The 14,426-nt window shown below is 44.1% G+C and overlaps 1 protein-coding gene across 3 annotated transcripts in view; it reads right to left on the bottom strand.

The window, feature by feature from the left end:
• The window catches only part of GPATCH2L (G-patch domain containing 2 like), a 38,307-nt gene extending 24,711 nt beyond the window's left edge, over positions 1 to 13,596 (bottom strand). For 2 of the 3 annotated variants that reach the window (XM_032188513.1, XM_032188511.1), the window contains exons 1-6: positions 13,553 to 13,596; positions 12,055 to 12,725; positions 6,198 to 6,262; positions 2,874 to 3,050; positions 2,450 to 2,529; positions 287 to 354 (exon numbers count right to left, since the gene is read on the bottom strand). In XM_032188513.1, coding sequence (XP_032044404.1) covers positions 287 to 354; positions 2,450 to 2,529; positions 2,874 to 3,050; positions 6,198 to 6,262; positions 12,055 to 12,713 — 1,049 coding nt within the window. In that variant the 5' untranslated portion in view covers positions 12,714 to 12,725; positions 13,553 to 13,596. The remainder of the gene's footprint in view (positions 1 to 286; positions 355 to 2,449; positions 2,530 to 2,873; positions 3,051 to 6,197; positions 6,263 to 12,054; positions 12,726 to 13,552) is intronic. The other variant, XM_032188512.1, reaches the window with a different exon arrangement.
• Positions 13,597 to 14,426: the final 830 nt, after the last annotated feature.

The raw sequence follows: 14,426 nt of genomic DNA, 5'->3' as shown, positions 1-14,426 counted from the left end.
TACGCAGTTATTACAATGGCACAGTGTAAGAGAGGGGGAAAGAAAAAGCTGACTGGATCCAAAAGGACATTTGAGCAGTGTCAACATACTAGGGCAGCCTAGTAACTAAAGAGTCAGCAATTGCAAATAAGAAAACAGAGAAGCTGTCAGCAGAGGACTGTCTCCCATTCAGCAGGTGACTGCATTCTTAAGTTACCCCAAAGCTCTTCATTCACAAAAGGGAAGAGGACCCCGTAGTTCTTTCTCCCCTCCCAGAGCTCTACCCAACAGCTGTTAAGGGCCTTACTCTTTCTGGCGCGGATCACTAACAATATGACCTAGCCTCTCGGTGCCCACAGTGCTCATGGAGGTCTCCTGAAACACAAAGACAGGTAAAATGTTGCAGACTCATGCAATGAGCAGACCTAAGTTTGCTACTGCCCATAAGAATAGATCTTGCTCCCCCAGCCCACTCTCAGCTAAATTTACTCACCCTCTCCTTTTAGAATCTCAACCTAGTTGATTTAGTTAATTATAATGGCAGAAGACCATTTGGTTTTTATGTTGTTGCCATTGTTATTTATTTATTTTACTGTTTTAGCTACTACATTTGCTTGCACAGGGGTGCACAAAGGACTGAACCAGCATGAAGTATGCGGCACAAAGATGCAGTGAAGAACAGGGAAAATGGCTGAGGTATGCTTGTTTCCAGTTTGCTGGTGTCAGCTGAGCCAGGCACAGGCTGAGAGGTCAGGACATCACACTACCCCACCCTACTAACAGAAATCTTCCTCACAAAACTGCATCCAGCCTCTTCAACCAAAGGGGAAAGGGACTCACAAAAAACAGGTGAATGAAACAAGGAGGAAGCATAAAGTTTGCCCTTCCTGAAAACAGCAATTTAGCATGAGGACATCTAGCATCTATAAAGAAAAAAGTATATCCAATGAGAAAGGACTTGCTCTGGGAGCATGTTTTTCCCTGTGATTCACTGCCCTGTGTATGGCTTGAGGCTGGTGTACACATACACACACAGCCTGAAGCACCAGCTGTTCATATCTGCATAGCAGCTCCCTCCAGGAAAGAAAAATACTGTGTGGTAAGGGTGTGAAGATGAGGGTAAAAGGTTTTCTCAGTTAAGAATGTTCACGGTTTCACTCCAGGTTACATAAGCAAAACACATTCAAAGTTTAGGGGGAGTAGTAACAGCAGGGGTAAAAGATGGGCTATTTGTTATAGCAGGAAAATTATTAACTGAAAGTGCCGTAATGTTTAAATTTACGGTTTATTACTGTGTAAATTACAAGCCGTACTTTTGGTAATTAGCAGCTCGCTGGCGGGGAGCTCTGAATGAAACTCATTATTTATGATTACAATTTAGAGAGAGATGGGGAAGGGGGAGCAGTGACCTCCGCTGCAAATGACAAAGATCCCTTTAAGGTGATGAAGATGAATTAAACAAGTAAATATTATCCTTCTCATTTGGATCATTAGAGGTGCTGCCAACAGGCCCAGCCACTTGCAGGTGGCCTGAGGAACCCTACCCAAAGCCAGGCTCTTGCCTGCTGAGGATTCATATTTTAAACACTTGTTACAACTAAGCAAGGTGAATGGAAGGAAGAAGGGACAAACAAGGATCTTCAGGTATGACAACAGCTTCTGAAGAAGAAATCCCACTCGCCTAGAATCCAAGCCCCTCTAACACACCTTAGAGTTAACAAACTCTCTAAAGCCAGCCAATTCAGAACATAAGCAGCTGTCTTCAAGATCACATCCCAGTAAAACGTAACATAGCAGACTCTCAGAAACATCTTTTATAGTACACAACTGCACTCCACACTCCAACATCCAGACCAAGCATCCAGACCATCTGCCAAGTATTGTTTATTCCTTTAAGAACAGGATTAGCATTTTTGCCCTATGCTTATAAAAAATGGTTAATGACCATAAAAAAAAAAAGGTCAATGGCTTTGGGTAACATTACTGTATATACCCTTTCACTCTATCTCATCACTAAAATTGGAACAGCTAAGACCACCTGCTTCTGCAGTCATTTATATCAGTTTTCTTCCCAACCTAAAATTTTACCTTCCTTCAGCTTTTGGTTACCTCTCTGCCCTTGTACTCCTAAATTACAGGCATGTAAAAGTCTCATGCTATCATTATTTTCCCCTACTTACTGTCTAAATCTTCTTGATATTTATTTTCTTTGTCATTCATCTTCAGACCTCCTATCATACTGATCTTAGCACTAGTCAACCGTCTCTGCCACTCCAAGCCTGTCTCAAAATCCACTTGGTTGCTCAATCAACTTTCAGCAGTGAAAACATTTAACCGAATCAAAGACTGTATGAAAAAACTGCACAGGGCTCCCTTTCTGCAGGAAAGGATTCAAGTGCAGTCTTAGAATAGCACTTCAGCAATAATCAGCATTGGAAATACAAATGAATTATCTTGCAAAAGGGAATACCTTGCCAACAAGCCTCCTTCGACCTTTTCGGAGACAACGGGCAGCAGCTCCTGGAAGGCGATTCAGGCGAGCATGAAAGCCTGAAAATCAAACACAGGAGAACTGAAAATTCTTCCTGGTAAAACAGCCAGGAAAAATTGTTGATTCAGTGGTCAAAATAGTATTTCTGTCTCTGTTTCTCAATCCACATGAAGTAAATATGCAATTTTATTCACAAATCAAAAACCCCATTTAAAAAAAAAAGACAGCTGATAAGAGGAATAATGAGTATTTTTGTCTTCTACAGTACTAGTGCAGCTATTTTTAGCTAGATTATTACAAACAGATCGCTAATATCAGTTTATGTTGCAGCACCTGTGAATAAAATCTACTCATCATCAACATCAAAAATTCACAATCACACATCATTCCTTGTGGAGCTCACCTCTCTGAGCTGGTCGCGAGGGCAAAAGAAACGTGGAATCTGAGAGCTTTTCCAGTCCTGAGTCAATCCGCTCCACTTCAGATCGGTGGTCAGCTCCCCACTTGGGAAGGAGGTTGGGGACAGTGAATCCTGGGACACATTCTCCTTCATAAAACCAATCACTCTGCTCATCATCTCCTAAAGAAACAGGATGGAATTACCAACGAGAAACGCCAATGTGCCCTGTGACTGTCCCACAAAGTACTACAGGTAGGCATTTTTGGATGTGGAATAACAGCTGAAGTCTCATTAGGAATTCCTTCCTGAAGAACCTTATATTTGTATTCTGTTTCAATCACCTGCAGTAACTATGGAGCCTCACTAAATGCTTTAAACTACACAACTCAGTCTACAAAATTTCCCTATAGAACAAAGCCTTCTTTATAGACCTGCCTAGGGCAGCTTTAGCACTCTGTTGCGGCTGCATCTCATCAACCTTAGTTCAGTGCTGTGTGATGTCTAATGCACAACTCTTCCTCTGAAGTAATTACTGTGACAGAAGTAGAGGCCAATCATTTGGCACACGTTCTAGGCCACCACAGGAAAGATTTCACAACAGGACACCAGGCTCACAGAGTAGGCAAAAGGAACATACTCACTGATGATGCAGATCCCTAGTCTCCTAATACAGCAGCAAACAGGAAAAAAATAAGGCTTTGAAATGGTCGCTCTGAGTGTAAATATTAACCATACAGTGAGTCTCACTCAATCAAAATTCCTTAAAATCTGTCAGAACTACAACCTCCCTGCAAAACTAGAGCAGCAGCAGCAACAGAAGTCATTACCAAAATGACTCCATAAAGCAGGGACACTGTAATTAATAGTTGCAGTCTAATACTGACCTGCATCGGACACCATTCAGGGTAAACCTACCTGGCCGGAAATCCCCTGGGGGCAGTAGCACGTGAGAAGTGTAAGAAAAAGCAGGAAGACAGCAGAGAGACACTTAGCCCTTCAGTATCCCATCTAAGAAACAGTCCTGTGCAATTGCAAGGTACTTTACCTTGCCTGAAAACATTACTAACACACCTGACTTCGGGAAAACTCTCATTTTCCTATCATTAAGACACGAGGATTCCCAGTTATAATCCTCTCTCTCTTTACCAAGTCACATTATCCCTGACTGAACTCCATTATGCCTACCCACACACCTTGCCAGCCAGAAAAAGCAGAAAAAAACTCATCCAAGTATGAATCATCTCACACATAACAGAAGAAGCTGCACCCAAAACCAATCAGCAACAGCAAAGACAGCCAGAACACTTCAACCTAAAGCTCTCACACTGCTTATTTCTGTGATGTCAGTTGATCGAGAATGCTTATGACAAACATATTTTGAAATATAGACATACCCCTACCCACCTTACATTAAACAAAAGGTTAGTAATGTTGTCTAGGTCTTCTAAGCGATCATAACTCATGCAAAAATATCCCTTACACTTTTGGCTCTGCGAGCATAGAGCAATGTCATACCTCAAATCACTACTTCCACATGACAAACATTAACAACCAGGATCGTGTACTAATACCTCTGCAACATTTGCCTTGAGCGATTCCTGTGCATTTTACAAAAACTTTCAATCAAATTACACAGTAGGATCATCCTCCACTCACTGCAATTTCAGCTACCAGTGCATTTCAAAGACAACTCATTTAATTAGCCACAGCAAATATGTATTACACAACATAACCTCAAAAGGAGGGGGAAAAAAGCTCTATTCAACTTAAGTACATTGCTATTTCAAATTATTCAGTTTGGGATTGACTAGAAAACTATCTTTGGTATGATCTATGACAAAAAAAGTATCTTTTGTGTTCTCTCCACTTCACTGAAGCAAAGACCTGTTATTTACTTCTTTATGACCAGAAATTATCAAAAAAGGAGGGAAAAAGATGTTCCTTATTTAACCTGAAAATGCAACAACGTGTGATTTTCTAAGATCTCATCAGCCCTTTTTAACGTAAGCTAAAACATCTTCTGCCTACAAAACTGTCACAGTATAAACTGTTTAAACAAGCAGAGGTGACCACAAACCTCTAACAGGTGTGTATGCATGCACACATGTATACGTGCACATCATCTACAGCAATCTTGTCTTGAGTGATGAGGTAAAAATTCAACTCTTCAGTCACCACACTGCTTCAGCACCTGGTATGCTAGTGCTCACTAATTTCAGCTCCCCAAGAAGAGTTATCAGCAAAAACAGGGGATGGGAGATTTGGCCTTCCTGTTGATTTTGAAGTAAGGGAGGCTGGAAAAATTGTTTCCAGAGCAATGCTGATCTCTGAAATTCATACTCTTAGGGAAAGTACTCCAGCCATCTATGGTCACAACAGATCAGCCCTACAGTCTAACACATCATCGTAAAAAACTGTACGTATGTTTGCTAACACCATACTGCCTCACACAGACACCTGGGCTGGTAACAAGTTAGTGGGAGCAATATTTCCCACTGAGTTACTGGTTCTACTTCCTTTAGCACTCACATATTCCCAGAAGAGATCTCATCCAAATCTTAGCTTTTGAAATGTGACAGAGTGCACACCTGCATGAGCTACATGGCTTTACAGGTCTCTAGGGTCATATCCCACCTGCTCCAAGTGTAATAGTCCCGAGTGCCTATGTGCCTACTGCAACTGTTTTTGCACTTACTTCCACCACATCCCCCAGAAACTGAGCACTAAGCTGTCACTGATAAAATCAGCATACAGTCCACACTCAAAACCCCTAAGAAATCATTTCTGCAGTAGACATTGAAGATATTAGGCTCAATTAAGGCACACAAGAGCAAGGGAAGAACAGGTATTTACAGAAATAAAATCTATCACACATTACTGGTTTTCTTAGCAGTTCCTTAGGTGACTTGTCATACTAACTGATTTTTTGGAGCTTTCTTTTCCTGCCCATAGAGATAAAAATAACAACAGATTCAGGCTGTGGTATGTAAACAACATCTAAAACACCTACAGCGATAGATCATTAACTTTGCTATCTCACTAGGGAAAGCTCTTAAACTTTTCTTCTGTTTCCAGGCCTTGCCAGAATAGTTGTTCCTTATAGATACTAAATGTTATAGATCTGATATACAAGAGTGTACTGTTACCAAAAATCACACCTTTCTAGCCCTCTCAGATCATTTTCTTAACTTCTAGTACCTCTCAGCCACTAGCCTTTCTCCTGTACTTCCCTCTCTGTCTGTCTTCAAACTTAGATCCTTCTTTGTATTTATAAGTTAATAGAAATTCTCCAGTAACACTTGAGGAAAATCACAGGACAGTTGTTACCTTGGCGGCCCTCATCATTGGTAAACAGGCCAGTATCACTGCTGCTGCATACACTGCTGGTTTCACTGCAACAAAAACAAACAAAAAACACTAAAAAAAATGTTGTCATTCCAGCAGAAAAAAAAGCAAAAAGCATTTTCTTACATTTTACTAGCTTCTCTGAGACCAAAATGCTATACATATTTCACAGAAATTAGTTACCATTGCATTTCAGATACATGACTGGCTCTAGCATGGGATATAATAACTTCCTGTTAAATCCTAGCAATGCTGCATCACTTGGAAAAGAGTAGAATCCTGTATCTAGTCTAGTTCTAACATATCAAAAAGTAATTAATACAATGGCATTTGCCTCGGGTACTAGAGTTAATAACCTAACTCTGACATTGTCTGGAATACTCACTAGGAAATGAAGTGCCGTTAACTGTCCTTGGGTCACTTAAAAGCTATTGAAAATATCTAAAGTTTTGTATTTCAGACTTCTTTTTTTTTTTTCTCAAATGTGTTACAGAGCTACATAAAGCCCCCTTCAATCTACAGCAACTTTTATTTTCTTTAGAGGGAAGAGCAATGGGTACATTTGTAACTCCTCAGCTAAATACCTTAGCACAGCAGGACTTGCTACTGCTCAACGCCGCACGCTTTGCATTTGCTGAAGCGGTTACAGGAGACTTAATTCCTGAACCAATGAATTAAACTAGAAATTAATGTGTAGAAAGCTGTTAATTGACTGTAAAACTAGATGAATATTTGCAGCAGAAGTACATGCTCAGGTCAGTCCCAAGCATCTGATGGCTTTAATGCTGATATTAAATCAATCCTCAGACACTTCGAGCAATACTTCCCCTGATTTAGCTGAGGGATATAAGAACAAGCGGAGCTATTTTCTGCCCACCCCTTTATCACTAAGGCCTTATAGGAGATGTGAACACCAGATGTAAGTCAGTATCCCAATCAATCCCCAGTCGGGGAGTGTTAGAAAGCATCCCTTGACCCCTCCAGGGGGATTGGGTCATACTAGACACCAACTCCTTTAGTTCTCAAAGCAGAAGGATGGGTTATCACACAAAGTGTAATCCCAAAGAACTGCAGGAACATAATAAACCTATTCTTCAGTATATTGTTGCTCTTGGAAAATACACTCTGAAGTGTAACCAAATAAACTCATCGTGTGGGGGTTATCTATAAGCTTTGCATCTTCATCATTGCATAAAGGCCATTTAAACTGCAAGGATGAACGGTCTGTATGTTATTCCCACATTTCAGCATGTAGGTTGATATCAAATTCCAAATCAATTCATTACAAAGTTTGGCCATCCACTCGCCCTCCCACATAAACACAATAGCAATTAAGGCCAAGGACCGATAACCATGAGTCATTTGTTTCACTCCTAGCTCTCCTACCAACTCACTGTAAGACCCTGGGCAAATCTCTTAGTGTGTCTGCTTTCCCTTTTGAAAGCCTGGATTAATAGTCCTCACAAGCAGCAGATGCAAGGATTGAGTGACTGCTTCGTAAGGGTTTTAGCATCTTCAGAGGAAGGGTGCCTGAGAAAGGAAAAAGCATTAAGTCAAGATTCCAGATCACATTAACAGTACTTTAAGCATCCTGTTGTACTGAGAGCTGTTTAGTTCCTTACAGATAAACATTGCTGCCAGTGCCTTACTTGAATGAATTTTTGTGGCTCTCACTCACCCTCTTTACCACTCATTTTACACTTCAAGGCTGAACACAAACTAGACTCCTCCACAAGCCTTTCTGCAGGTCCAGTAAGCGCTGATTAATGACCTCCACTTGCAAAGGAGGCTACTTACCTTAACCATGAAATAATGAATCCTATTGATCCAACAACCTACTGCTATAGAGTGTTATTGATCACCCAATCTTTGGTTAAAATGGTCCTCATTTAGCAATTTCACTGTCACAAACACCTGGAGCAAAGCATGCTTATAATTAAATAGTTTGGGGGAGTTAAAGTGAGAGGTGATGGACAGAGATCTCAGGTTTCCCCCATTTATTCTTTCTCCTGAGCTATTGTTTGTGTCAGGAGAGATATTGATTTTCTATAAAAATAAGAAAACAAGAGGCACCGAGGGGCTGCAGAAGGTCAGGCTGGGCTGGAGAAGGAGGGGATGCTGAACACTCTGTCTTTGTCACTTGCCTTCCAAGAGAGGAATTTTTTCTTTACTGAGAGACTGGCCCCCAATTCATCAGCGTAGCCAGGCTCTCGAGTGCCACTGCAGGCTGTCATCAAAACAGCTCCCTTCCAGCAGCGCTGGTTACACTCCCGGGCCAGAATACATCAGCATCAGCCAGCAAAGTCACAGCACTGGTGGGTCAGTGCAATGCAGTTTGAAAAAGTCAAGTTACAGCACGTGATAGTAGATTAGCCAAACCAAACATCTCTCACCAGTGAGCACATCACTCAAAATGATTTGTCAGACAGCTCTTGTACCATGGTTTGTTCTGCCCTCAAGCTAAACCCAGACCATTCTGAGAGTACTCAGCTTAGATCAACAAGAACTTCAGCACTCAATATATAATTTCCCTTTGCTTTATTATGGCTGCAGGGAATCTCGGAGCATTAGAAGAGACAGAAGGTTACTTCTAACAGTCTTAGCAGTTAATTGTCACCCTTGTACAAATATACAGATGACTATTTAAACTAACATCGCTTGCTTCCGCTGTTGTTTCCACAATTATTTACAAATTAGGCTTTGAGTCGTGTCATTACCCAACTTAGAAACATCACTTTCCCTCATCATGTTCCTGCACATCTTTCTTTCTCTCAGTTTACATTCACCTCTTGCCATGTTTGGCAATTTCAAGTATTTCATTCTATGCACAGTTTGAATCACAATGATGCAGCACATCTTCTTCCATAAAAAGATGAGGTGAAGCCCTACAAGCAAACTGCAAGCACTACCTCCCCATTAAGGATACATTTCTGAAGCCTTCTCAATGAATGGGAGTCTATCTATTGAATACAGTAGGCTTTTGATCTGACTTGGGATAAGGAGCTTTGTAGAAAGCAGAGAAAATGCTGGTATGTTAGCATTTAAAGAGATTCTTCTCTACATAACAAAGAAAAGCAAGTGTCATTGGAGTGGAGGAAAAAGAACGTGAAAGAAACCATCAGTTCTGAATGTACAATTTAGTTTGTGTAAAAACACATTAGTTTGGTAACACACCCCATCACTGGGGGTCTCTTTTCCCAGGTGAAAAGCAAAGGACACGAGGCAGGGAGGTGGTGGAGTCACCATCCCTGGAGGTATTTAAGAGATGTGTGGATGTGGTGCTTAGGGACATGGTTTAGCAGTGGACTTGCAGCGTTAGGTGGTTGGACATGATGATCTTGAAGGTTTATCCAACCAAAATGATTCCATGAACAGCAGTGGAACCAATACAGCATCAAAATGCTCCATAAATTGCTCGATCATGATGGGTTGTTTCCAAGTACTGTGAGCTTTATCAGCCACTTTCCCTCCCCTCAGCTGGCGATGACACCCACACGATCCTCTCTCCTAGGCATCCCATTTTCTTCTCCTTTCCTCAGGCTATGCCCTTGTTACACATCTCTGCAAAGTACTCCTCTCATGGTACCAGGAAAAGCAGCTAGAGCAGAGTAAGAGCAGGGTGAGCACAGCCAGTTTTGCTCTGCTAGCAGCAAAGAGCTATATTTGGAGCGGCAGAGACCAAAGCCTGATCCTCCACTGCTGCGAGGGATAGTTAGTCTGCAGCAAAGAGAGTTGCGTGTGTTTCTCTCCAACTTTGACCCTCCCTAGTGAGTCACCGCACAGATCACACATGTGGTGTTGGAGACATCAAATATTCTGAGAAATATTTGATTTCTCAGAAAGAGAATCCCAAGGATTTGGCAGCAGATGGTAAGTGTCATTTGATGCAGACACTTGCACAATAATTAGTTTGAGAGCAAGGGACAACTGAGACAGAACAAAGCGATATCCTCAGCATGGTCCTTAAGTAACAGTCCAGACAAAGCTGTTTGCTTACTCTTCTAAAGTCTGGCACAAATAAAGGCTGGATGAAAGCCTGCTGGTTTAAGTTCAAGTTTGACATGATGGAACAGGCTCTGACTGGTAGAAAAACCTCAAGGAACCCTGTCCATCACTGCCACATCAGGTAAGACTATCTTTCAGTCCATCACCAGTGACATGCAACATTCAGGGGCTACTCGGTGTGTTTCCTTTCCTGGACTACCAGCAACAGCACTGAAAAGACTGAAGTGCTTTTAACAACACATAACAAAAAGGCATCCACTAGTCTCTTGAAAAGGCCCACTCTGTATTCACTTTTTAACCTAAAGAGAGCCACTTTTCAAGAAAAAAAAAAGACCTTTTGACTTTTTTTTTTTTTTTTTTTTTTTTTTTTTGCTACTTCCATCCTCTAACAGTCACATACAAAACAAAAAAGCAATAGTGGTTCCCAGGATCAGGACAGTGAGGATGTATCACAGCCTGTGCTTCTCAGAGTCTCTCAGAAAATACCTTTGAGGAGTTTGCAGCTATTACCCACAAAGCCCTCGATAACCAAGTGCCACTTGTCCACTCTGACAAACTGCAGCAGCTAGACAGCCAGAACACTTAAATGAACCCGAACATATGAACAATTACACTGGAGCAAACAATTATACTTGTCAAATTCACTGCCCTCTCTCTGACAGTGCCTATTACAGTGGATGCCTGAGGAAAGAATGTAAGACCATAACGCCAATTGACTATTTCCTTGGTATGTTCCTATAGCTTCCAGCAGTTTCAGGGCTTCCTGAGCATGATCTTCTATCTGGACTATAACGCTTAACAGCCCCTGATAAATCCATCCTCCACATCCCCCATTTGGATACGTTAAAGTTTCTCCAAAGTGTCCCACAGCAGAATTCCAAAAATTGTGTGTATGAAAAGTAATACACTTTTTTATTGAATGTCTCCTGCTTCTCACACAATGACAGTCTCTACTCCCTTTTTGTATGCTATTCGTTAAGAAATCTCCTCCATTTGACTCTCAGCAATTGTTTCTTTTCTAACCTGAAAAGTCTCTTTGTACAGAAGCAGCTTTACAACTCTAAATATTCTAAAAATTAAACTCAAGGGAAAACTTCTCAAGAGCAACACCCAAACAAACTCAGACCACAGTATTTACACTTCTTATTTTCATCTCTTTACATTTCTTATTTCATCAAAAGTTCTTCAAAACTGGACACAGAGATATGCCAGACTCCACTGCTTGTGCAGACCTGTCCTGTAAGTATACAGAAGTTGGGTGAAACTGAATTAATCTTCTCACTACTTTCTCCCAAAGCTAGCTTTTCAGGACCTGATTCCAGATCCACTTAGAGATGCAGAACTGCAGGCAAGATGTTTTGACTGAGGTCCATACAGTACCTGCACAGAGGGCTAGCGGTCATGATGGGAGATCTGACCTGCTCTCTATTATTACTTATGGTAAATTCTGAAAACAAGACAGTTCAAATCAATTGGACAACCCAAGTGCCAGCAGGGGATTTAGCTGCCAATTCTCAAGCCACGAGCATGCTACTTTGTAGCAGCAGAGCCACAGACTTTTCAGAGGGCTGATTGTATCATATAAGCCAGAAACATAATAACTTTGCCAACTTTTCAAATTGTTTGTCTACAAAGTGTTTGTCAACACTAACAGGAAAGGCTGCTGGAAGAAAATCTACAGTTTAAAAGTAGCTGAGGGATTTCCCCTCTTCAAAAAGAGAACAGCATTGAATAATTTTGATAAGAACTTCTCAAAGCAAAGCACGGGATTTACAAGCAGCTGCAAGTGAGGCAGCCAGCTAGCTCTAACACAGGGAAGAAACCGAGATCTCACCATTCAGACATATTTTCATCTGAGCCCTGCTTCTGCTCATCAGCTTCACACTCCATCCGCTCCTTCCTTCCCCCTTTGCTGAGGAAGGGCCTGTTCTCTCCCGTTTCACAAAGGCCACGACTAGATGACGTCCAAGGCGCGTTTTCCTTCCAGCGTGAAAGACGCTGTTTCTTAGCTGACTTGAACCTGCAGCCCCTCTCGTAGTTCCACTCTGACACCCTGAGCTTTTGCTGCAGACTGGCAGCCACCTCCGATGTCACGCGTTTGACTTTCCGACGGCGCCTGAGAGGTCGACAAGGCGCGTTCTCTGTAAAGGAGTCTGACTCATGCCACGAGTGTTGCTTGCTCCTCAGGGTGGCACTGAGAGCTGGATGTCGTTTGACCACTGCTGTGTCATCAGAGTCACTGAAATTGGCTGTCAGCACCTCCCGGCAATCCTTCACAGCTTCATCCAAGCTTGACTCTGAGGCCTCGCTGTAGCAGCAGGCATGCTCTGCCTGATGCGTGAAGTCTGAGCGTCGCTTGCGACCCCGTCTCTTGCGAAGCTGACGTCGCTGCTGCCGTGGGCTTAGGGCCATCTCTTCCCATAGCTCATCCAGCTTGTTTTGTTCTGAAGTCTGCTCTAAGGCTGAAGCCAAGTCATGCACCAGTTCATCCATTGGCAACGCCTACTAAAAATGACAGCAAACAATTAGCACCAGACATAAATATCACTACTAACATGTTGCTAAACTACAGTATACTATAGCCTTTGTAACATTCACTGAGTTACACACTTACTTTGAGCTGCCTGGCAGAAACAATGCAGCACAACTGCTGTTTCTTGGGCTAATGTTCACTCCTTCCTCCCTTTTGCAAGAGTTAAAACCTGCTTCTAACCATGGTGGTAGGGACGTCACTACTGTGGCAGCTGGGTCAAGTGCTCTGAAAAGGCCTTACGGCTGCATCTTTTGCTTTGAAGGCATGTGCTCTATTACACATCTTAAGGGCAACAGAGCCTGCAACTAGCTCCCTACCTGCTGTGATTGTGCTGGCTACTATAAGCCACAGGGATCAGCCCGCACGGCAAGCAGACGGAAGTCTTCCCAAAAGTAGACAGGCAGTAAAGCTGGGAGCAAAACAAGAAGTAAAACAGGCAGCTGGCAACTCAGCACCAGCACGAGCCACACGGGACCCTGTGCTCCTTGCGACAGCGTGCGCAACACCAAGCCCTGCTTGCCACAGGCGGGCTTCCCACCCCTCCTCCGGGCTGTCAGCGCCCCAAACCCCTACCCCCCCCAGCCACCTCCCCCTCCGTGCCACGCCGAGGCGGGATTCCCCTCCCCAAACCCACGGCTTCACACCCAGCCACCGGGCCCCGTCCCACAGCAGCCCCGGCTACCTCAGGCCGCCCCACAACGCCCCCCAGCCCCCGGGCAGCCCCCGGGCAGCCCCCGGCCCCTGCCGCGCACCGAGGCCCGACCCTGGGAGCCCACCGAGGCCCCCCGGCCCCGCTCACCCGCCCGCGGCCGCTCCGCCCGCCCCTCGCAACGGCGCTTCCGGCCTCCCCGGGCCGCTTCCTCCCCGCCCGCCCCGCCGAGGGGCGGGCCTGGAGCCGGGGGTTGGCCCGGGACGGGGCCGCTGCGCCTCCCGGAACGCCCCTCGGGGCCGCGGGGGGGAGCCCTGAGGGAGCGCCGCGGGATGGCGGCGGCCTCCCAGGGGCGTCCCCTCAGCAGTGGTCCCGTTTCTACCGAGCTCTGCTTCCCTCCCCCCCCCGAGCCGCTTCCAGGCGCTGTGGGGATGGGGTGGGCGCGAGGTGCCTCGACGTGGCACCGCCACCACGCCACCGAGGCTTACTGTCACCCCAAAACACAACTTGTCCCACATGGAGACCTCCCCCCTCGTGTCTTTACATTCACAGAATCACAGAATTTCTAGGTTGGAAGATCATCGAGTCCAACCTCTGACCTAACACTAACAGTCCCCACTAAACCATATCCCTAATTCCACCCCAGTGACCGCTGAACACCTTCAGGCACAGTGTATGAGGCCCTTCCTGAAGCTCAGCACCCAGATCTCTGATCTTCACACATCCCTTGATTCACTGCGTGTACCTTATCAGGCGCCACAGGTCGGGTTATGAAGTTCTTATTTATGGAAATATCAGCCACCGGCTTATCTGACCTCTGGCCTGCTTGCGAATGAAAGTAACGTCTGCCCTATAGAAGGCCCGGTGTTCCTGATCGATTTTCTGAAGATTTGTGCTTTGGTAGTGCCTGTTGTCGGAGTCCCAGCCCGTGTCTCTACAGATCATTAGCTGCTAATAGAAGCTGTATGTTCGCAGCCCTTGTCATGCGCTCACTCTTGCGCTGCTTGATTTTTATTTTTATTTT

Source organism: Aythya fuligula, chromosome 5 (assembly GCF_009819795.1).
Source record: "Aythya fuligula isolate bAytFul2 chromosome 5, bAytFul2.pri, whole genome shotgun sequence".
NCBI classification, from domain to species: Eukaryota; Metazoa; Chordata; class Aves; order Anseriformes; family Anatidae; genus Aythya; species Aythya fuligula.
The sequence above is the reverse complement of the archived record's forward strand: the minus strand, read 5'-3'. Positions and strand labels throughout refer to the sequence as shown.